The 25,812-nt window shown below is 40.0% G+C and overlaps 1 protein-coding gene across 1 annotated transcript in view; it reads left to right on the forward strand.

Annotated features, from left to right (window-relative positions):
* The window catches only part of LOC131982706 (RNA binding protein fox-1 homolog 2-like), a 63,643-nt gene that overhangs the window by 21,838 nt on the left and 15,993 nt on the right, over positions 1-25,812 (forward strand). Inside the window, 7 exon segments of the mRNA XM_059347268.1 lie at positions 9,549-9,746; positions 12,719-12,814; positions 12,816-12,845; positions 12,847-12,894; positions 13,360-13,413; positions 14,139-14,231; positions 24,649-24,736. Coding sequence (XP_059203251.1) covers positions 9,549-9,746; positions 12,719-12,814; positions 12,816-12,845; positions 12,847-12,894; positions 13,360-13,413; positions 14,139-14,231; positions 24,649-24,736 — 607 coding nt within the window.

Genomic DNA, 25,812 nt, shown 5'->3' on the forward strand with positions numbered 1-25,812 from the left:
ATTTGTGGTCTCCAAAGAACAACAACAACGACTAAAACTAATTGTCGTATTTAAGTAAATTAATCAGAAAGGTCTTTACCACTTCCTCAAACAGGCGACTAATGTCCTAACTGACATCCCACGGGCAGTCAGGCAATATTATTGTGAGTCCTGACTGTCCTCTTCTTTTATACAGTCTATCGTGATTCAAATATGTTGTGTTTATGCTTGGGACTGTGTGGACCCCCTCACCCTGGGTTTGTGGTGGACGTGGCTCCATGAGGAGCCTGCAGATGATGATGACTTGAGTCTGCCTGTTGTCATTTCTATCTTTCTGCTTTTCACAGCTAAACAAAAACACGTCAGAGCCACTGGTTGTGTGAAAACATGTGCGCGTCCAGTGCATTTTATCCCCCACATCTCTCTCCATGTGTATTTGTAGACGTCCAGAGTTGTTGAATCATCCCTATAACCCACCTGCTTAGCGCTGAGCCCATGAAGAAGGGTGTCAAGCCGAGCCGCAGTCACACCGAGTGCTTTGCGAGGCAGCGAGCAGCATCTGAGTATTTATGCTGCCTAACTTTACAGCCTCCCGTCTTATCTCCGCAACACTGCATGGCTAGCCAGCGTACGACAACAGGCCTTCAAGGAATTTGCGAGGGATCCACACCCAACTCTATTACCCTCAGGGTTCTGTGGGAGTGTAGCTGCACGCACATGAGAAATGGACAGAGTTTTACAGCTGCTCTCTCATAACAAATCGACAGGTACCTGTGTGTTTTGTTGCAAGTGTCATGTCAAAACAACACTAACAACACTCAGTTTAACCAGCTACATATTCCTGTGGGATTATGAGTATTCTCACATTCTCCCACATTAGAAAGTGACAAATAATAGAGGCCCCATTTCTCTGAAACAGTCTCACCTGTTCCCACAGATTAAGTGCTAAACCCAAGTGCACTGTCCTCCGTATTGGTGGCCTAATGCACTGTGTGCCACCACTCCACCTCAGGGTTAACTGCTCTCCCTCTGCCCGTACAGCCATGATGATATTGTCCAACACTAATGTTGCTCTAACTGCCACCTCCCGAGGCTGTATGCAGTGTGTCGAGGTGTGAAAACACACTAAAGCGTCGCACACATACAGAAAGCAAGCGATGCAATGCACAAACATGGTGCAGCAGAGCTCTAAATGTATGCAGTATCTCTAAGGATACCTACTCCTGCATGACAAGCAGCGCTGTAACATTGTACCTCTGCATACACTGTGCCCCGGCTCACACTGCAGCAGTAAGTCAGTGCCGTTGGGTTTTTAAATTTAAACTTCTTCTGCAGAAGTCGTGACAGCAGTGTACAAATTCCCCGTCCTGCTGCATCTACTCAGAATTAGCAATGCTGGATTTTACTTAACTATTCCTCTTGTGGAACAGGCAGCGCAGCAAGCATATTAAAACATTCACATTTTGTCTTTGTTTTTAGGCTTGTTTTTCGTGGATCTTTGGTGGTATAAGGTGAATTCTCTGTAAATTGGTCTGCATTAAAGGTCAGGTAAATGTCAGTCAGTGATTAGTTATGAACGATTTGGCAGATTGTGAGCACATTACTGCTACAGAGGTACTCATACCCCTGTTACATGAAACATTATATCTCTCTGTCAGGGAGGTTAAGGGTGTTTGGACTCACTTTGCCTTTTTCATCATTTAGTTGAAACGCTGTAGACGCTTCATCATGTTTTATCTGAGGGGCTGTCTGCATCCAGTCAGGAATATTTACCTGCAGCTTGTGCTCCCTAACAGCTGTTATTAACTTCCTCTGCCCTGGTACTCACCTCAACTCACCAAAATATATTCTGCTACATTTCCACCTCATGGATGATACGGCACACATCTATAATGTTAACGATTAATTAACTGATTAATCGCTATGCATACATGTGCAAAATAATATATATATATATATATATATATATATATATATATATATATATGTATATATATGTATATATATATATATGTATATATATATACAGTACTATGCAAAAGCCTGTTTGGATAATGGATAAAAAGAGACTTCCTGTCGATGGTAAAACTAACTCAAGTGAGGTGATGCTGTAAAGATAACGTCAAGGAGTTTAATGTTTTATGTTTTAGCCCCCGAAGATGGGCATGAGGTTAGTTTTTACAGTAATCTTCATATTTAAACGTGTTTTGTGTTTACATTTTGATAAAATTAAACTTAGTAACTCATGCTAGCAAGGTTTGATACAGTAAGCTACTTTTGCTCAAATTAATACTCTTGTATTTCTCTGTGTTTTATAATTGTTATTGTGACTTTCAGTTTGTAAACTGTAGCTTTATCCAACTTAATTCTCAGCTTATTGGCTTATTGACGTACAGCTGCAGAACTGAACCCTCGGCATGTTTCACTTCAGTGAGTATTGATACACAGTCATAGATTAAATTAAAATAAAATTAAAAAATACACGTGATCGACCAAATTCTTAACGACCATTAATCAATCATGGATTAATCATTCCCATCCCTAGTACCTACAAAAAAATGTCAGGCTACAAAACTTCCTCATACAGCTGACAGACAAGTGTCGTATTGAAGATGATGTCACGGCAGTTACTCGCAGCATCCCAGTGGCAATCAGCTGAGAATCCCGCTTACACTGAGGGGGAACCATCTGCAGTGGAAAACAGAAAGAGAAAGGTACTGGTACTAAAATATCTAGTAGAGCAGAGCAGTACCATGCAGTGGAAATACAGATAGGAACTATATTCTGTTGTAGTCCATTATCATTGTATTTCACATGTTGTTTTGATTTAAATGCCCTTTTCAAGGTTTGTTTTTAGAAATATAAACTTTTTAACATTTGTAACAACTAGGACTACAACTTTCCTCAATTTTTGTTCATATATTATGTTCTATGAAACATCAGGAAATAGTAAAAGTCCAGTAATAATTTCTCACAGCTCAGGGAGACTTCTTGTTTTGTCAGACCAACAGCCCAGCACCCAAAATGATTCAGTTTACTAACATTTATGACAAAGTAAAGCAACACATTCTCACTTTTTAACAGCTGAAGCCAGCAAGTCTTTGGCACTTTTGTCGAAAAAAACTAAGGCTCACTAAAGCTGTTATCTGATTATCAAAATAGTTGCAGACTCATTTAACCTCAGTCAATTAATTAACAAATCATTGCAGCACTATTAACTGCCAGTGTCTGTGCACAACAAAGGCCTTCTTGGGGCACAGAGTTCCCCAAACATCTGGTCTGTCCCTGCCCTGTTGCTCTTTTATCACAGCTGTATACTGACGCCACTGAAATGATGGCATTATTTCTCATGATTCAGTTTCTACATAATGTTTTGGTCTGTTGTGATTTGTCAAAAGAAAGATAAGAATCGTGAATTGTGCATAGAAATATTTATTTTTAGGTCCTATTGCCCTGCCCAAGCTGAGTCAGAGTGTTAGAGAAAGGGCTGTCAGTGTGATTATGGCAATGATGCTGATGGTGATGATGATCTGAACTGTCAAAAATAGACAATGTTCATGTCACAGAGCTCAGCACACACAGAGCTGCTGACACTGATAGACACCATCATGTCTCTTGTTGTTTGAATAGGAATTACAGCATTTAGGGTCCCTGTTGTTGCATTATTTATTTATAGACTTATTATTTTGTAATTTAGTTGTTTTTTTTTATTTTCTTGAAATAAACATGTAACATTTTGGTCAACAAATCAAGTTTATTTTTATATTAAAAAAGTTGTTTATATATATATATATATATATATATATGTGTGTATATATATGTATATATATGTATATATATATATATATAGATATATGTATATATATGTGTGTATATATATATATATATATATATATATAACTACATCAAATGCATATTTCTACAATTATATTTCCATTAAATGGTGCTGGCCCCATGTCCTGGAAGATTTCAATTTCCTGAATAAATGGGAATAACTCAGAACAAATATCATCCTATTCCCCTACCTGTACCTATTTTTTGTAATTAGTATTTTATTTTATTTTTTATATAAGTATGGTCACATTTTAGCCAACAAATCAAGTGACTCCTATTTATAAAAATAAAACAAACATATGTACACAAATAAAAAATTATAAAAGTATTCTTTTGTAATTTATCATTATTTAAAAAAATACATTTTACATAAACATATCACATTTTGGTCAACAAATCAAGTGACTCCTATTATAAGTAAACAACAACAACATACATACACAAATAAAAAAAAAATATGCATTTGAAAAATCCAATGCATATTTCTACAATAATATTCCCATTAATTGGTGGCAGTCCACACGTCCTGGAAGATTTCAATTTTCCAAACAAAAATAACAATTCTGGTCAAATATTATCCATGTTTATTACAAACCAGTGGTGAAATGTAACGAAGTACATTTACTCAAGTGCAATGTTGAGGTACTTGTACTTTACTTGAGTATTTCTATGTTATGTTAATTTATGCTTCTACTCTTTTACATTTAGAGGTAAATATTGTATTTTTTACTCGGCTACATTTAGCTGACAGCTTTAATTACTTTACACGTCGAGATTTAACACGAAAATATGATCAATTTAAAGTGATTCAATATTTTTTTGGGATTAAACCTCATAACCGGATATTAAGTAGTTAAAATGAGCCCTACCTTTACAAAATGTAAATGCTGCTTACATAAATGCATCAATAATAATAATCCAATAATATATATTAGAATATATAAAACGATCTGAGTGGAGCCATTCCACATAACTAGTACTTTTACTTTTGATACTTTAAGTTCATTTTGATGCTGATACTTTTGTAATTTTACTTCAGTAAGTTTTGAATGCAGGACTTTCACTTGAAGTGGAGTAATTTAACAGTGTGGTATTAGTACTTTTACTTAAGTAAGAGATCTGAATACTTTTTTCCACCACACACACACACACACACACACACACACACACACACACACACACTGAGTGTATATGTGTGAATTTTAGGGAGGGACACTTTAGGTTCTCCTATGTTTTATTATTGACTATAGATTCATCGTAAAGTTTTTATTTTTCATGCCCAATAACTCAAACAAAATGTCCTGTGGTTCTGAGCCGCTGGGCTGCTGATCTATCTCTAAGGAGCAGCCTTTCTGTAATCTGATTGGCCCACAGTCAGGAAGGAGAGACTGGAGCTTCTGCAAAGAGGCAGCCGTATAAGGAGATGGGCTGTGGCCTTCGCCTTGATGGACATTACAGTGCAGTAGAAGCTTTGAGTGACTTAAGGGGCGGGTGTTGGTTGTTTTAAAAGGGGGGAAAAAAAACTCTCCCTCTGGCTTTCATCAAGCGTGGAAGGCAAGAATGGAGAGAGAAGGGGGAAAAGGAGAAGGAGGGGGGGTGAACGCAGGCATACTTAGTCTTCCAACCGCAGGAAAAGAAAAGAGACGGATTGCAGAGGGAGAAGAAGCTGTAAAGAGTATTTCTGTCTTGAGCCAGGCAGCTTTGCAGGCGCTCTATAGTTCCAATAGACAAATTGTTATGAATTTGCATGATTGATGAGTTTCAGTAGCATCACTGCTTGGCTGCTCAGTCAGTGTTTCTGTGGCTGGTGTGAGCTTCACTTGGGTGGTTAGAGACTAAAGTCAGCAGACAGACATAGACGCACGCTTGAAAGCTTTTGCTGTGAAAAAAAGGCCTCTCCTCCCCCTCATCCTCTCCGTGTATGGAAAAACCTATGGTGTCTCAGGTAACACAACTGCTGTGTGTTTGTGTGTGTGCATGCATGAGGTGAGAGTGAGACCTTATGGCTGAATAGGTCCCTGTCCAGATGGTCTTTGTCTATTTGTGATATCAGATTGTTGATTTTTTTTTTTTTTTTTTTTTTTAAACCTTCATTCGTTAGTTGATCTTCTATGTTTTGTCAGATTACTTTTCATTTTGATACAAAACCCGGTTTGTTTTAAATGTATCACTACTTCTGCATCTTATCTGACCAAAGTCAAAATTCAGTCTGGAAAGTTTGGACCAGATATAACTCCAATACAACGTGTCATTACTTCCCATAATCCCCTTTCCCTCTGTCGTTAACCCCCCCTTCCGTGTTTCTTTTTCCATTATTTCTTTTTTCCTCTCTCCCCCTCTCCTAGTTTGACTATATGATGCTGCCATGTAGGGCAGTGCTGCTCCTCAGTCAGCGGGTCAGGAATGCCTGTGTAATCTTAACAGGGTATTGGTCTTAACTCTGAATCCACTGACAGCTTTCATCTGCCTGCCTGTTTATCACTTCATCAATTCATCCAGCCCGTTGTTGTTTATATTTGGCTAGCAAAAACAAACCTTCAAAAGAAATTTGAGGTCACAAGCACTGTGTTAGTGGGTTTCTTAAAGGCGCAGTGTGTAAGATTTGAGTTAAAAACAAAAGACTCAAAGTTTTAAGTAAAATTCTCTCAAAATGCACCCAACATGCTGAGAACAAAATTGCTAAATATTTGGGTGAACAGAATGCCTCCTCCTGCTCTTTATTTACAACTTACCTCTCCTCCCCGTGTCTGCCCAAAGGCAAACTTTACTATTGCACTATACCTTGATTGTTTGCTGTTATTCTTCATGTAAGTGGCTTTGGATAAAAGCGTCTGCTAAATGACTAAATGTAAATGTACTTCAGTGAGCTTGCCTAACGGGCATGCCAATCAGATTTTCCACAAGCCAAATTTTGAATACCAACCACTCACGACACAACAGCCATTTTGAATTGAAAGACCTTTGTTTTTTTCTTCTTTTCCCCTCCTCTTTCATCTCCATTGTCCCCTGTGTTCAGCCTTCCTCTTTTGTTCTTTTTTTCACTCCAGGTTTTTTTAAACTTTATTACTACTACTACTTCTTTCCGCTCCTTCCTTTTATTTTGCGCTGTCTTCTCCGTATGAGCGTATCGACACCATGCAACCTAGAGACTTGGCTAATGGTCGTATGACACGTCACAACATAGAGTTCATGGGCAATGTAGGGTTAGTTCTACAAGCAGTGTGGCCAGAAAAACACACACACACCTCTATAAAGTGTCTAGCACTAACTCGACACTTACCTATACGCTCATTTGCATATCAGTGAGTATAAAGCTTAGTAGTACTGTCAGCTGACTGCTTGCCTGCCTGCCTTTGCATGGCACAAGAGGGAGTGGAAATAGTCGCTGAATTTGCACTAGTCACTTTTTAGAAAAGTCATTAAATCCAGTGAGAAAGTTTGCATCCAGTTTTTTCGGTGCTCGCAATACACTGGTGAAAACCCTGGCGGCGTTTCTACATTTACTATAAATTTAGATTGCTTGTTCCCAAAAGAAAAATGACTGGAAAGCTCTCAATTGATTCACCCTTTTGCAACCACTTGACATTACAGTTATGACATGAGGCAAGATTGGAAGTTTTAAAAGTTCAGACATTGCAAGGTTTATTACACTTGTCTAACTGTATACTCACTTGGTGGGAAGAGGTGAAATGCTGCCCCCTGTCAGTTTGTGGCATGTGGTCAGGTATTACACATTGCACCTTTAAACCTCTTCAGTGAAAGCTTAAATATCAACCCCTTAAAATGTTTTTTTCACATGAGTAATCATGTGCTAGCAGTAAATTATGACATCTTGTTGAGTTGGTTTGGGGTTGGCAGTGTTTTATTCAGCTTAGAACCATGAGATATGAACAAAGTTTCTTTTATGAGCTGCCCCTCTGGAGCCCTAAAGCTGTATCTGAAAAGCACATGATGATCAGTGTTCATGATGTAGCATCTCTGTTAATGAAATATGTCAGTGCAGAAAGTCCCAGTCACTGACCAGTCAAGTCAAATTTATTTTCACAGCCCAATATCACAAATCACAAATTTGCCTCAAGGGGGCAACTCGCCTTGACTTTCTGTGCGACTTAAATGTTACATGATGGGTTTAATTCCCTCTTTGTCCAGTCATAAGCTTTTACCTTCTTGTTCTGTTGTCACCCTTTTCTCTAAATTTACTATACTATTTCCCTCTGCCAAGCATTTTTGGGGTGTGTGTGACTCAGCCCTGGGCTAGGATATGCCTATAGGACACACCCTTTAGTGGCTGAATACAGGCTACTGCATGTTTATGAGCTTGCATGCCCTAACAAGACACTTAGGCTTTGATTTATCCTAGCCTGGGTTGGCTAAGGCCTAACCGCTGAATTTTATTTGGCTTATCGTCTCTTTTTGAACTGTTTTTTTGATGGTTCCTCTTTTATCACTCGCCGACAGAAACCGTAGCAGATGCGAAACACAATCAGCTTTCACACATTCTTCCCTAACATACATTCAGGCTTACCACAGCAAGAGTGGCAGCGGATGAGTTTCCTAGATTTTTCCATCCTGCTTTTTTGGATTGTGCAGCCCTCTCTGATGCCTCCTCTATCTTTTGGGCCAGACCCCAGATGCTGTCTGTCTTGCAGATGGGCCTTTTTAGCCTCAGCTGGCGGTTTACAGCCAATGCGGCATATAGACGCTGCAGAGAACAGCGAGCAGTCAGCCTATAGGATCCGAGAAAGACAGAGGGAGAGGGCTCGCTCGCTTTACGGCATCTTAGTTACTCTGTCTAATTAAAAAGGCTGTCTGGAGACCGAGTGTCTCCAGGCGTCACCCAACCCATATCCAGCCCACGGCAGAGACCAGACTAGTGGTTAATTGTGTTGGATGCTATGTGTCTTGCTGCCTGGCCTGGTGTGGAAGAAGCAGCCTTCACCTCAAACCCACTCACTTTTTCTTTTTTCTACCCTTCTTTTTTTTTACAGCTCACTCTGCATCTGTCTGCTGCTGTGTCTCCCTTTTTTGTACTCTTTTCTGTAAAAAGATTTTGTGAAACTCAGTCCAGGATGCCCTTGAGTATGTGAAATGATCGAAGCAAGCAACATTGCAGAGTCACCACACACACAAACACATACAAGATAAGGTGTGTGCGCCTTGGAGCAGCAGCAGCAGCACAGTTATAAGGAATCTGTAGAGGATCCTGCTGCTGATATAGTTGTAACATTGCAGAAGAAAATAACCTGAGGCCGAAGTCCCAGCTGATACAGTTATCTAAATTCACATCTGAATTATATATGGGCTCTAAAAGAAATCCGAAAATACATGAACACGTATTCACACAATGCTGCAGCAGCTGTAAACATGTCACGCTTAACATGGCACAGTTAGCCTTTATCTCCCTGCGTGTCCATCCATCCCATAAGCATCTTTTGTATCTCAAACCGTGTATCGAATTTTCTGACTCTTAATAATAGATGTGTTTGCTGTAAATATTTCATGGTCGGCTGACTGAAAACTCATGCCTGTCAGAGATATGGAGGTAGAGGGGAGGGGGGGAGGACAGCAGGGAGGGAACGGGGGAGTGACTGTGTGGCGAGGGAGAGAGAGTGAAATTTAATCGGCAGGATTTTAACCCCCTCATTCTGCCGTCATCAGGACGCTACGAGCAGCGCTCACGGAGAACATATGTTAAATTGTCTCCTTCTCTCCCCCTCCCTTCCCCGCTCCCACAGGGCTCTCAGGATTCGACAGGAGGACAGGAGGGATTGGTGGCCCCACCCTTTTCAGCGTTCCCTCCTCCACCCCCTCCTCAAAACGGGCTGCCAGTGACAGAGTTTGGCCCCGGGGCCATGTTCGCTGGGGGCCAAGGTACAGCAGAGGTAGGGGCTGGTGCTAATGGAGCCACCACCACTACTGCCACCAACAACAATGTAAGCACTGTCTTTATGAAGTTTTCTGTTAGATGTATGGGATGTTGAGGCATTGTCTGTAATAGTTTGTTGTAGAGGTGTTCAAGGTTATTATAGCTAACGAAAATAACGAAAACTAGAATTGAAAAAACATTTTCGTTAACTGAAATAAAAGATAAAAACATTTTTTTCAAAAACAATAACTAACTGAAACTGTATTTTGTGGTGAAAAAAACCTAAAACTAACTAAAATTATAGTGAAAATGTCTTTAGTTTTTGTCTTTGTCAACTTTTTTCATACATAAAACCTTTTTGGTTGATATGAAATCTATTGCATCTATCTGGTTTTATGACTTAATAACCTTATTGGGGCTGAGATGGATCAGACAAAGGAATTAAAGGCAACATTTATTGTGACCTTATTGAATCTGGCACCCAACAAATACCCCATGACAAAAAACTAAAACTAATAAAAACTAAACTAAAACTAAGCATTTTCCAAAAAATAACTAATAACTAATTAAAACTAGCAAACTCACTCTTAAAACTAATTAAAACTAAAAGAATTTGAAAACAAAAATTGACAAGGAAAATTAAAACTAAAACTAATGAAAAATCCCAAACTATTATAACCTTGGAGGTGTTCAACAAACTGTAGCAGTCTGTGTCTGTTTGTCTCATTCTGATATCTTGATGATAAGTGAAGCTGTGAAAGATTTTTACATTTTTTATTAAATAAAAATGCAGTTGTAGTGCTACTAGTTAGTAATTAACTGTTTAATCGTTAACTGACCAATAATACTTTGAGTTAGACACTTCAAAGATCTACAGTCATGGAAAAAAGTATTAGACCAACCTTTTCTTCAATTTCTTGTTCATTTTAATGCCTGGTACAATTAAAGGTGCATTTGTTTGGACAAATATAATGAAAACAAAAATAGCTGATATATAGACATTTTAATGGTTTTCTTGATAACAACCAAAATCATCATCAAGAAAACCATGGAAAATATCTAGATATCAGCTCTTAAATAAAACTCATATGAGCCATTTTTGTTGTTAGCATTTTATTTGTCCAAACAGATGTACCTTTAGTTGTACCAGGCATTAAAATAAATGGTCTAATAATTTTTTTCCATGACAGTATTATTGATTCTTTCTTTAACCTTCCTGAAACTAAAATATCCCAAAAAGAATTGTTTATATTTCACAAATGACTCCATTATGAACCAATTCCACCAATATTTAGTGCAATGGTGTTCTTTACCTCTCACAGATCATGGTTCAATGAGGATAATTCACTTATTTTTCATTTTTTTTAAATGCGTGTTAAAACTTTTTTCTTTATGTACATTGGAAAGACCTACATTTATAACACAATGGGTTTACATGACATTTTTTTTCCCATTTTTCTTTTTTTCTTTTTATGAAAAAATACTTTTAACTATTTTTATTTTTAGACTTTGAAATGGGTCAATTTGACCCGTAACATAGGAGAAAATTAATGAATGAATTAATATTAATGAGGGTGACACATGCTAACTGCACTAGCAAAAGTTCATGGTTCTCTTGACTGACTGCTGGATGGCATTTTCAATTAAAAGTTATGTAGAAAGAACTCTCCTGGGACTCAGTTGTCTGCTTTTCTGCTAAAGGGTAACAGTTAATTATCAGTCAACGCCAGCTATTGGTAATCAGAATTAGCATCCCTGAGTGCTAGCTCTTGGGATTATAATGTCAGTCTACTACATCTGGACTAAATTGTACTGGATAGATTGCCATGAATGTTTCAACAGACATTCATGGTCCCCAGAGGATGATCAGTAATGACTTTGGGTGATCGCCCTGACTTTACCCTAAGTACCTTCAGCAGGCTGACATTTTTATGCTATAGGGAAAGAGCTATAACATGAATTTGCATGAAATCTTACATGGGCATTCGTGGTCCCCAGAGGATGAACTATATTGACTTTGGGTGATGACCCTGACTTTACCTGTAGCACATCTAGACATTTTAGTTTTTTAGTTTAGTTAAAACACTTTTTATTGGATTGCTGTCAAATTTGGAACAGATGGTCATGTTCCCCTCAGGATGGATTGCAACCACTTTGGTGATCCCGTTGCTTTAATTAGTGCCGTTGTCATGTCAAAATGTTGCCCAACACTGTTTTTGTTCAAACACCTGCAGAACATTCCCATCAGTCTAGCTGGTCTTTGTGTTTAGTGGTATTTAGTGGTAATCACTGACTGTTAGCATGCTAACAAGTGGAACTAAGATGTGGAACATGGTACACATTATACCTGCTATCCATTAGCATTTTAGCATTGTCACTGTAAGCATTTTAGCATGTTGGTGTTAGCATTTAGCTCACAGCACCACTCCTCAGTACAGCCTCACAGAGCTGCAAGCATGGCTGGCATGGTAATCATATTTCCTTTTAGATGCCATTGTGATTATATTGTTTATTTTATGATGATGTCAAGACTGCACACTAATAGCTTTCTGTATTGTGTGCTCAATCATTATTTCCATTTGGGTTCAATTTAAAAGAGAAAGACCAGCCGAGCTTTAGCATGGTAAAATATAAGCCATTTGATCACCTTCACCTCTCTCTCTCTTCTCTCTCTCTCTCTCTCTCTCTCGTCTCTCCTCGCTCTCTCTCTCACTCTCTCTCTCACTCCTCTCACTCACTCTCTCTCTCTCTCTCTCTCTCTCTCTCTCTCTCTCTCTCTCTCTCTCCTCTCTTCCCTCTCTCTCTTCTCTCTCTCTCTCTCTCTCGTCTCTCTCTCTCTCTCACTCTCTCTCTCTCTCACTCACTCACTCACCTCACTCTCTCTCTCTCTCTCTCTCTCTCTCTCTCTCTCTCTCTCTCTCTCTCTCTCTCTCTCTCTCTCTCCTCTCTCTCTCTCCTCTCTCTCTCTCTCACTCACTCACTCACTCACTCACTCACTCACTCACTCACTCTCTCTCTCACTCTCTCTCTCCCACACAGGGAAAGACAGAGGAGGTGTCCCAGGGTGAGGCGGGTGTACAGTGCGGTTCAGGAGGCTCAGGAGGAGGAGGTTCTGTGGGAGACCCCTCAGAGGCCCAAAGGGACCCCGAAACGCCTCCATGTCTCAAAACATCCCCTTCCGCTTCCGGGACCCTGACCTCAGGCAGATGTTTGGGGTAAGAAGCGAGGAATGCAGCGGGCCTCATTTTTAACAGGATCAATAAATCAGTCTAGACGCCCCAGGTCCTCCGTGGAGGGGCGGCTCACAAGGGGTGGGGTTTTTTAGGGAGACACAAAAGAATCAAACTACCACAATAGAAAAAACCCTCATGGGTGTTCTCTTGATGCTTAAATGGAGCTGCTATGTGTGCCAGTGTGTTGAGTTGAAAGAGGAAATAAGGGGACAGAGCAGAGTTTAACGCTGAGGGATAGAAGGAAACGCATTGAAATATGAGAAGATGTCTTTTGTATAATAGTGACACCTAGTGCCCAGCAGCTGGAACTCACACCATGTCAGAAGCTTCTGATTTTGCAGCAATTCTGTCCTAAAAGACTGAAATCTAAGGCCACTCAAATGTTTCATTGACTGCTTTCTCTGCCAATATATGTTTGCTAATTTCCTCCTTTAAATTTCTTTGCAGCAATACGGAAAGATTCTGGATGTAGAGATTATTTTCAATGAGAGGGGTTCAAAGGTAAGCACACAGATTAAATGTTCTCTGCCAGGTTCATACATAGTCTTGAAAGTTTGGGAAATGCCTAATTTTACCTTTTCAAGATTAGAAATATGCATGAATGTGAATATAGTCCCTGTTTTGAACATAATCTGGTGTTTAATCTCCACAATTACTCAACAACACAAAGTTCTTTTGATAATTGTCATATTTGTTTGTTGTCTTCTGGTATCTCACACCCGATCCCCTGATTCCTTACTCTGGAAATTAGCAAGCATTGAATAATCGTGATCAAAACATACAGAGTTAATATGCATAGCTGGCCACATAAACAAGGTGACGATACATTGATTGCTTTGAGTGTAAATGAATTCTGTAACTTTATTTTTTTAGGTGCTTTTATTGTTACAATTTACATATGATGATAAGGGCTTTGAGAGTCTGCAAATTATTGGTTTAGGTACCCAAACGTGCTTACACTTTTACCTTAAAAAGCTGTACAAAGCCTGTCTTCCTGACAGTAATTCCCACATTGCATGCTACTTCTCTCTCCATGTGACACTCTGTGATGTGGCATCAGCGTGCCACATGGGGAATCTTTGTTATGAAACTCCAATTATCTCTAAAACAATGTCACCCCAAGGTCTAAGGATTCACAGATTCTCCCTCTCTCCCTCTCTACACACTCCCTTATGATGTGCCCCTCACTCACCTCCAACCTCTTTAACCTCTGCCGTGTACCACAGGGCTTTGGCTTTGTGACATTTGAGACCAGCGCAGACGCAGAGAAAGCCAGGGAAAAGCTCCACGGCACGTTGGTGGAAGGTCGTAAAATTGAGGTAATTTTCCTCTCTCTCTCTCTCTCTCTATCTCTCTCTATTCTTCTCTTCTCTCTGTACTCGTAATTCTGCTTGATCACTGACTGCTAGCCAGCTCCCATCCTCCCTTTAGTGATATGCTCTGATGCAGCCCACTGGTATCCCACTCCCTGGTCCTCTGCAATATGTTCATTGTTTAAATTTCAAAAGATTTCCTCTTTTTATTTTATTGTTTTTGTGGTGGGAATGATCGGGGGTGCAAGAACACTACATAAGGCATGCCGGGTACTTTTCCTCTGCAGCATTTTTTTTTCACATTAAGCTGTTGCCTCTTCACCTTTTTTTTCCCACTGATGCGCAACTTGTAGCCACACTGATGTTACAACTTTTTCCGCAACATTGGAATGATGTTTGTGTAGTTGGCACCGGAGGGCACGAGAGGAACGCAGTGAAAGGATGATGCATGGCAGATTGCTGTCAGATGCTCTTATTTTTTTCCCTAGTGTAGAAATCCTTCTGTGTTCCCCTCTCCCGGTGCTGTGGCTAAGTGGTTGTGACAAGCTTATGGCTCCTGGTGCAACAGCAGCATGCGGGGAATCACAGCAACACTGACGCATGTTATGGAAGTCTGGATTCTTAAAGATCTGTGCACTTGAGTTTTTAATGTATGTAAGTCTTTGTGTGTCCAGGTTGTTTTGATTTTTATTAAATATTGTTTTCTTTAACTGCAGCATGTGAGTTTTTTAAAGCAGTTCTTCTTTGTTTTTAATTGGGGTGTCAATCAGCCAGTTGTCCATATTGGATCTTTGACCTACTACGTCGCTGTAAGCCAGGATTTCTGCATGGGCTTACTGTGATGATTTCCTCGTTGTGTGTGTGTGTGTGTGTGTGTGTGTGTGTGTATATGTGTGGGTGGGTGTGAGCAAGTCAGTTCCTGCATGATGGATGAGGCTGGCTGGACCCTTTTTTTTTTAGTCCCGTACTCTCAGTTCTGCTGCAGTGTGGTGGAGAATGAAAGACAGCCACCTGCATCCACTGGTACAACATACTCCCTCTGCCACCTCCACCTTCAGTCAATCAGCAAGCTGAATGGATACTGATGGAGCCAATTTCCCTGCATCAGTCTCGCCCTTGTGTTTAGAGAACAACCTGTGTTGTACCTGGCATTGCTTTAACCTGACTCTGTTTCTCTCCCCCACGTTCTGCATGATATGAGCCACTAGTTATTAATCAGCGAGCAGTTTGTCTTTGTTTTCAGTCGTCACTTTGCATGTACTCTGTCGTACTCCAGTAGTGGTGTCGGGCTGTAGCGGATCGTGTATGAGCTGCATGGTGGGCCAGCGACGGGAGTGTGTAGAGTGCGTCTCTCTCTGTCTGTTTATGGTGCATGGGCTTGAAGAGACAAAAGGCTGGCGCAGGACAAATCGTGGATTTGTGTTTATACATTCTTTCAACTGAGGAGAAAGGGCCGGACTATTTCTATTTGAGGCAATGCCATCTGGCAGTTCTCCTTTCTTGCAGATGTTGCTGCGTTTCTCTCGCTTTAAATGGTCATATCATTTCAGAGTTTGTTGAATTATGTTTTTGAGATGAATATGGCAGAATTTTAACTATAGTCATCATATATTTGTATAATAATTCAGAAACTCTGAACTATAGGCCTACTGTATACCATGGTTATACATACTTAAATATTATTGTGTGTGACTGCAGTTCACTGCTATCTACTGGCATGAGTTTAGTTGACGTAGGCTGCATGGTTGGTATATTAGTATGGAAATATGCAGTGTAACCAAGGCAGTACTGCAGACAGCTGGATGTTTTTTCTTGCATGTTTATCTTGTTCGGTTATTTGTTGAATTAGTTTTGGTGATGGGACTGTTAACTTCCTTTGGCATGAAATCAGTTGCACCTGGGTGCCTCATAGTCTCGCTCCACTCACTGAGAAAAAGGCTGAATTCTTAGTTTTCAGATAATGTTTTGACTGAATAGGTATTTATAAGGAGTGCTTATTCTTTGTGCATGCCAATAGGAGTCGGTTAGCAGTTATTCTACTATCTTAGCTGCCCCGTAGCGTGCATGTGTGTAGCCTATATGAAATAGAAAGAGAATTGTTGTGCTTAAAGTTATACTGTACTTCTCTTTGTCTGGAATAAAACTCTGCGCTTTGAAGAAGTCAGTTTCCTGTGTGCTTCCAATGTATCCATGTAAGTGGCCCAACTACAATTCACTTTGTCTGCTTCTCTGTGATCCATCTCATCACCACTCATTCTATATATAGACTATAGAGTACTATAGGCCTATATATAGCTGCAACAGTGTGTACCTCAGTATGCACTCACAAACATACACACCTCAGTACATCTCCACCTACTCATGGCTGTCTCTGTGATTGTGTGTATGCTCTAACATTAAGTGAAGCAGGTCTCACTCATAACATCTTTAATGTCATTGACTCGTGTAATAACCCCAATTCTTAAAACACTGTGTGAATAAAAATAGAATGCATCAAATTCACAGTGTATATTTACAAAAAGAAAACATAAAATACATTGTCTTTGTATGTTTTTCAATTGAATATACAGTACAAATTATGCAAATTATTGTGTTCAGTTTTATTTACGGTTTAGACAACGTCCCAACTTTTTGGGGTTGTACTTTGACTCCCTACAAAGCTAACAATGGGGCATCTTTCCAAGCCATTTAGTCACTTATATGTAGTTGCATATTTCATTCTTAGGAAGTGCATTAAGGGTCCCCGCATGGTCTCATTTGCACAGCTGCAAACTTTGTTCAGGAAATCATTAAGTTTATGCAGCATAAACTTAATGTCTTAACTGTGGTTGTGCCAACTGGGCTTCTTGCTGATGGTTGAGTCCAGTGCTGTAGGACCAACAGAATATTATTTTGTCCAGGTAACACGCTTTTAACTTTTCTTAACCTGTGTCTGAATAGGTAGGCCTGTCACGATAACGCATTTTTTAGGACTATAGATATTTTATAATAAGTACACCCTTTTCAACAGCAATGGATTTTAAATCTCGAGAATATTAAACATTGGAATTAAAATTTGGAAAAGAAATATTAAAATATCCTAGATAAATAAAACCTAAATAATTAAACTACAACCAAAACAATTAAAATAGACTTTCAGGTTCTGTTAACAAAACATTGCAATGAGATAAACATTATGTATTATATTATTTTATTATTAAAATAACATATAAACAGATGGAGTGGCTGCTTGGGAAATATCTTTTTTTTTCCTCGCCAATTCTTACTCCCTTTCAAACATTTGCATCATTACTTTAAACACAACACAAAAAAGCACAAAGTCACACATGTAAACGACAATATATCGAGTGCAGCAAAAAAAACATTGTGTCCATTTTTATATGTTGAACGATAAGTCGAAATAGTAATTATCGCGACAGGCCTATGAATAGGGGATAATTTAAAGGTCAACATGTATGCTGGTGAAATTCCTGTCTCTAGGAATGAAACACAAATTAAAGTTTAATCAGCGCTCAACAGTCGGCACAGTACAAAAGGTTTACATTGTTTGACACCAACATTCTGGGGACGTTTCTGGTCTGCTTGCTGTAGATGAGTCCACAGTGGGAACCCCAGCGTGGGAGGGTGAGGAGATGGCACTTGATCAGGCTCAGAGACTAAACTAAACCCTTTAGACTCCCATCCACTAACTCCTGCTCTCGGGTTGTGTGTTTGTGGTGGATCTGTGTGGCTTGAGCGTTACGGGAAGTGACTGCTCCTCCGCAGCGCAGAGTTTTAGTCAGACAGTTGAACACAATAGAGTAGAATAGCTGTGGTGTGTGTGTGTGCAGCTCTGCATGCAAAGTGGGAAACTATTGAATAAAGAGTGTCATCATCAGTACATGGATGTGTGCGGTGAACAGGATGAGAAGAAGCCGTGCCTGTGGTTCTGCATGCTTGACCATGCACATTCTCACCAGCCAATGCTGCCACCACACACTCCTCTACGGGACACAGTTGGCCTTCAGCTCACTTTGGCCTCAGCCTTAAATCAGTCATTTCCATAAACACATTCTGAACCTTTTTGGATGTGGCATTATTTCAATTGTTTGAATCAGTAAGACTGTGAGTTGTTGGATGGGCGATGGCCTGAGGTGAAGGATTACCAGCTCTCGTGTCCCAGTTTCATAGATGACCCCCCCTTGGCTTTGGATTTGACCAGTCCTGTTTTGTTATAAGAGCTTTCTGTTACTGCATGATCTGAACCGAATAATGAATGAAACGTGTGAGTATTCCTGTGCGTTTGCTTTGTACAAAAGTGAAAATGTAGAAAATGGTTGAAAGAAAAGGGGAAAGAGAGTTTGCACTTTGCCCTTTCCAACCCTCTTCGTGTCGGCTCCTCTCTCTCTCTTCCTTATCACTTCATTCTTGTTGCCAGTCGACTTCGTCTTTGTCTTTGTGTGTTTAATTTGAAAGTAGCTGTTTTCCTAACCTTCCTTTTTGCCATCATCTCTGTCTGCCTTATTCTGTTTCCATTTATCGTCATCTGTTTTGTTTTCAATTTTCTGTCTTTTTTTTATTGTTTGACTATCAAACAACCTTCAGTATGTAATTTTGTGGTGACTGGTAAAAAAAACTGGAAATTACAGCCGCTCTACCCACGACCAAATTTCCAAACACACACTCTTCTCTTGTGGCCTAACCTTACCACACAAGAATGAGTCATTTTGTGCTAAAGCTAACTAAAATACTTCCACTTGTCCTTTTGACTGTAATAGACCCAGACAGCGTTAAACCAACCTTTTACTATTCTGCTCTTATGAAGGAGGGTGTTGTGCATTTGTATCCGCACTCCTGACTTTTTCCTTGGAAGTGTCCCAATTCTCTGCATCTCAGTACATTCAGTAGGCTAGTTTTAGGGGGTTAAGGCAAGGTTGCCCCATATTTCCATTCTCCTTTTTGTTCTCTAGAGCACCGACTACCTTCCTGTCACTGGTCTGATTATTGTAACGATGCTCTGAGCTCTGTTAAGCAGAGTGCTAGCATCTTCTCAACCTTTTCTTCCTCTTTCTTCTTTCTCTTACATTCTGAGCTGCAACACTGCTGCTATCAGGGTTTTATTGCACATGGGGCAAGAGGGAGGAGGAAAAGCAGGAGGAGGAGGAGGGAGGGGGGCATTTAGGTTTCTTTTGTTTCTAGGATTATTTGTTCCTTCATTTATTATATTTTTTCTGTTTCCCTGACGACTTCTGTGTGTTGTTGTCAGTCTCCACGGTAACCACTCGCTGTTTCTACGGCAACGGTAAGTTGTGTACAAACATCTATCACTGAACTGATCCCCCCCCCCCTCCCACCCCACCCCTGAAAATGGGCATTTGATACAGTCGTATGTACAGTATACTGTGAAGTTATAATAATTATAGTCTTTTCATTTATCAGCTGATGTTAATGTGACAGGCCCACGCAGCGTAAAGCCCCAGAGAGCTATCGCTGTTATGTAACGTTACAGTGCACAACACAGTATCACAGGCACACAGACAGACGGACACAGCATCTTTCAACAGATTGGATCTTTTAGCAGTAATATTGTCTCCACATGCCCGTGCCCCCCCTCCCCACCCCCCCACCCCACCATGTCATTAACACCTCACTGGGAATGACCGAATGTAATCACCCTCCTCTATGCAATGACACGGCTGTCCACAATCCATCTGATTAATTCTCCATTTGGACTCGATGTCTAAAGTATTCATTTTCTTATGATTAATAATAAAAAAAATAATAAAAAATCAACAGAAATGATATGAAGCTTTGCTCCCCGTTGCTGCCTACGACTGCTTTGAGTGAATGCAGGCCTCCCCGAGCTGCAGGGCAAATAACGCCGCTCTGGTTTCGAATTTCTTTGTTTTATTGACCTGCCTGCTTTTAGCTTAGTGTACATTTGTCAGATATAAGGGGAATTGGACTCAAAGTGCATTTGGAGGGGAAAAAATGTGAGTTAAGACATCACAGGTTTAGGTTTAGGACTTTATCCAGGCTGACAAAGTAATGTTCAACATGTGGCTAGCCAGCATCCTGGCACAACGTGTTGCACACAGTTAAAGGGATAGTTTGGATTTTTAGAAGTGGGGTTGTGTGAGGTACTTATCAGAAGCAGGCAGGAGTACCAACACAGCAGCTAAGTGCTAAGCTGCAGGTGCATCTCAATACATTAGAATGTGATGGAAAAGTCAATTTCCAGTAGTTCAAGTCAAACAGCTCCAAACAAGTATTGAGTCCTATAGATGGACATACTTTTCAGAGGTCAACATTTACATATTAAACATACTTTTTAAAATTGGTCTTTTGTAATATTACATTTTTTTGTGACACTGAATTTTAGGTCTTCATTAAATGTAAGCCATAATCATTATAATTAGAAGAAATTAAATAAATGAAGACATGAAATGTTTCATTCTGTGTGTAATGGATCTATATAATGTGTTATTTCTACTTTTTGAATTGAATTACCGACATAAATAAACTTTCTATGATATTCCAATTTATTGAGATGCACCTGTAAATATGTTAAGCCGCTGCCTTCAGTGCCCGTTCTCCTGCCTGTGTCTTCAAACTGGGGGGGCGCTCACCGCCATCTACTGTCAGCGATACGCTCACTATGGATACAACCACACTTCAAAAACTCCAAAGTGTCCCTGAATGCCATGACGCTCATGTATTGATTGTCTCTAGACTCCAAATGTACTAGACTTGCAGAGCAAAGTCTTCTTTCACAGTACCCTTTTATGTATTTCTATAAACAATCTGTTGAGAAACCATGCTGCTCCAAATGTGGTCACTTATCAAATCAGTGTTGGCGGTGTTGTGTAACCATATGCATTTCTAAACCGATATGGGGTTTACCTTACTGTGTTTTGGGTCTCTATTATGCTGCCATTTTGTTTTTCTCTTTTTGGTTTGGTTTTTCTTGTAGTGGATTGTCTGTGTACCACTAGTTGTAGTCATAGTCGTAGTGTACTGGTCTTAGTTTGTGACACACAGTTCTAATGCCTGGCATAGTGTCTCATGTTTATTTGATTTCTCTCCTTTTTTGGGAATGAGGATTGCTCTCTCTCTCTTTCTCTCTCTCTCTCTCTCCCTCTCTATCTCTCTCTCTCTCTCCCTCTCTCTCTCTCTGTTCCCTCCATCCTTTGGTGCTCTGTTTCTCAACCCACCACATATAATGAGATTTTCAGGAGAATGGTCACCAAATCTAATTGCTTTATTTGAATGATGCACCTTGGGATATATGTTTTGTTTTAAACAGTAATTGTTATTAGTTATTTTGTGTTGCTCATGTAAACTTTGTCCCCTTTTTTTCTCTTTCTCTTCACTCCATCTTTATGTTCTCCTGTTTTTTTTTTTGTATATGGACTGGCTCTGTCTCTTTACTTCTCACCTGCATCCCGTCCTCCTAACTTACCTGTCCCATCTTTGTCTCGTATGTGTTCGATGTGGGAGTGCTGCGATTGTTTTGATTGGTCTCTATGCTGCATCCGACGCTTGCTGATTGGCTGAATTTTTTACTTTTTTTGGTTTGTTACTCACTCTTGGTCATGTGTTGCGCCCATATTTGGCTGCGTGTAATTTCTGTGTTATATGATTATTAATTTTGTCAAACAAATGTTTTTGCACCCCCTCTTTCTCTCCCTTGTATTTTGTTTTTTAAATATTTCTTTTTAGGTATGTAAACCCCACAAGTTTGGTTTCATATGGAAATGTGACTTCATTTTGTCCTGGTTTACTGTTCAGGCTGGACTGGGAGGGCAAAAGTGGGATGAGAAAGGCTGAATGTTTTATTAATTATTAACGCTCTGAGATTTGCCTTCAGTATTCTGTTGATTTGCATGTGTTCCTGTCGAGCGTTTACCCAATTACCCATTGATTGCATCTGACACTAACACAGGTATATATACTGTACATACACAGACCCTTTCACCCTTTCAGCAAGTTGCCCTTTCACACATGTAGCACACAACAGGAGACTGTACCAAAGACTGTTTAGAAGAAGAGAACGTAGCTACTTTGACCCCACCCATTGGTGACCCAATGATCCAATTCACTTTCACTTAGCATTCTAAGAGGAAAACACAGTGTGCCATGGTAGCGGCTGAAAGCATACGCTGCGTTTTCATCCATGTTTACTTAAATGGGACCATCATTTTCAAAATGAGCATCAGGCTGGATTGAAGAAAACTTGAAACTAACAATTGAGGCGATAAACTTGTTAGGAAACGGTTTACTGGGGTGATGAATCATTTGAGAAAGAGGGTCATTTTCTCATAGACTTCTATATCACCTGACGTCTATCTGTGGATTTGCCCGCAGTAATGCAGTTTTAAGGCACTTCCGCTGTGCAAATCAATGTTTTTAAGTAACAGGATTATAAACAGCCGAACACAACCAAGTCTCTTGTTGTTCCTTGAATTTATCTGACGATTACCGACAGAAGTTCCCAAATTATATTCCAGTAAGACATTTTCATTAGCGTCTTCCTGTAAATTACACTTGTTCCTCACTCTCGGATGTTTGAGACTTCATCAACACGCCCACTCACTCGCTGTGGATCATCCGGACAATGACCTGCTTAATTCCTACGTGGGTTCTGTTGGACGTTACAGTGGAGCTGACAGGGTAAAGTCAGTTTCATGTCCAGCGCAACTGATTTGGACGTTTGCGTTCTCACATGCAGCTCCTCCAGGAAACGTCGAGATAAATTCATGGTTGCGGTGCATGTGTGAAAGGGGCTATAGGCTAAACTCTTATCATTAACAGTTATTCGTCTGCATAAAACTTCTTCCAAGTCTGGATTAAATGTCACCGTGACACAAAACAGTGTTGACATTCTGTTGATTCATTAACCCCATTTACATTTCAAAACGTCTCCACTCAGACACCCGCGGACAGTTGCGTCAGATAGCTAGCCAGGCTAGGCTAATTGAATCATTTGCCACTGACCTTGTCATTTGCAATGAGGGAAAAATGAGGGAAATCTCATTTCCATTTGAATGAAGTTCTGCAGATAAAGAACATGACTCACTGAGAGAGGCGATGCGAATGGCAGTCGAGGCTTTAATGGTCTCCTAAATGGGAGTGCAGAGTGTATGCGCGCACAAGCACTCTCATTCCTCTGCCGCTCATTCTCTCCTTCTTTGTCTCACACACTCTCCGCTAATCTCGCCAAAAGGTCATTAATCTTTAGCTCGCCACACAGTCAGATGTGAGCCTCAACATCACACTGGGACAGTATGGGTTATTACGGAGAGCTACAATCTCCTTCTCTTAAAACCCATCAAAGGAAGATGAGGCTAGATCAAGGGACCGGAGTGTGAGCCTTTGAAGCTCAGAGAGGAGATTATCAGCCATCTTGGATTGAAAGCCTAAGCATTAGACTGAAATGTCAGCCAGCATGCGCAGAACATGCACACACACCTAAAAAATACACAAAACTTTCACCTGTGCATGCAAAAAAAAAAAGAAAATAGTACATCCGTTTCTTTTGCTGTGCCCCAACCTCTCTTTACGTGCTGCAACATAACCAGCGTCACCCATAGCAGCCCTATATCTCCCCACAATGATTCACCAAATGTCTATGAGTCAACTCATTTTAATTGCATGCTGACTAAAAATCCCCCCTTACAGCCCCCACACACTTTTACATATACACAGAACAGTGAAACAGTAAGGAGTTAATATCATTCACATTTATCACACTGTTAAAGAGGACATATTACGCTTAGTTTCAGATTCACCCTTCTATATTTTTGTTTTTGGTTACATGCTTCAATGTAAAAAAAAAAACCTTTTCACCCTCCAAGCACCTACTCCCAAAAAAGGTCAGTTTGCTCTAATTGGTCAGCGATTACAGACATCTGCATCCTCTTATAGCAGAACTTTTTTACAGTGATCATTGATATATCTTATAAGCCAAAATCGTCATAATCGCACATGTTCTAAAGTATAACACAGGCGACTTTAGCATTTCACCCACTTTTTTTTCCATCATGCAGAAGTAGATTTATCATACACGCTTGCGCAGTATTTCACACATGACATTAAAGCCAGCTTTTATGCTGTCATGTATATTTTCGCAATCAAAATAAGGTGAAATTGTAAAAATGTAACAAAGACAATGAACCAGAACTCCAAACGATTCCAGTATTCACTTTTATTCACCCAGTTTCAGTTAATATACACAAATAATAACATTGTCAACCTCAGAGATACACCAAGAAATACTAAAAATGGAAGCATAATTCCCCCCGCCCACACACACACAAATACAAACATACATACATATACATATCAGCCTTGTGATTGATGCGTTTGAGTCTGTGTTTTACTCTTTTGTCTCCTGTGTTGGGTTATTTTGTCCACGTCTGACCGTCTGCTCCTCCTTTCCCAGGTGAATAATGCTACCGCCAGGGTGATGACCAACAAGAAAATGGTCAGCCCCTACCCTAACGGAGAGGCTCTCAGCACGCTGCCTTATGGTAACCACCACACTGACACACACTAACAACCCAAGCACGGCCTGCCTAATAATCCAAACAGCTCAGGTACACAGGGAGAGGCAGATAAAGGCAGAGTAAAGCACACAGTCCGGGCACAGCGTTCCCCGCCTGCAGGCTCTGCTGCTTGCAGACCGCATTATGTAAGGCCGTCAGCAAACCGACTCCATGCAGTTTATTTTAGTTGTATTATTTTTACCACCACCTACCAGCCATGATGTCAGCTGATTTTCAAATTGAGCTCAGATTCTCCACAGAGTGCACAAGAGAAAGCTTTTAGAGGTTAACAAGTAGAATAGGATGCTAATAATAATCTGCCATTAAAAGATCACGTTACAAAATTGGTTTAAAAAAATATCTAGTAGCCAAGGAGAATCTGCTGAAAGGCTGAGCCTGAGCTCCTACCTTGAAATGTACACGTGTGTTTTTAAAAGGAATATCATATCTTCATTTTCAGACAGAAGCTTAGATTTCTGGACTGTTTGGTTTTGTGATCTTCTCATCTTTTGAATTTTCTCACTTCCCCCTGCATTTCACCTGACGTAGTTGCGGTGCTCTTGGCCAGCAGAGCTGATCACAGCCACTCGACAAAGCTAGTGCAGTGTTTTACAGAAGCCGTGCTAAAAAAAAAAAAAAGGAAGCCAAAATGCTGCCGTACCTCTGATTTTAAACAGGATGACTATTCCTCCAGCAGCCATGTTTTTCTGCCCTGATACAGTTTGATGTTTGAAGTAGATAGCGACATATGCAGATTTTAATCGCCACAGACAGGAGTGTTACGATACATGCATATAGATCAATTAATCGGTGAGCGATGCAACTGCAACAATCAATGCATGTCTACGTCTTTAATATATGCTTTTTATTTTTGACCGTATGTAAACTGAGCAGACAGTTAGAACCGATCTTGGGAAAGGTCTATGTTGATAATTGAAAGATAATCACAGGTTCTTTCGGTTAACCCATAAAAAACATTTGCACTTAAATGCAATGTGGCACTTTATATGGAAGAGAAGCTCTATTTTTATTCTTTGCATTAAAAAAGAACCCACTGTTTT

The sequence above is a fragment of the Centropristis striata genome, chromosome 13, assembly GCF_030273125.1.
Source record: "Centropristis striata isolate RG_2023a ecotype Rhode Island chromosome 13, C.striata_1.0, whole genome shotgun sequence".
NCBI lineage: Eukaryota > Metazoa > Chordata > Actinopteri > Perciformes > Serranidae > Centropristis > Centropristis striata.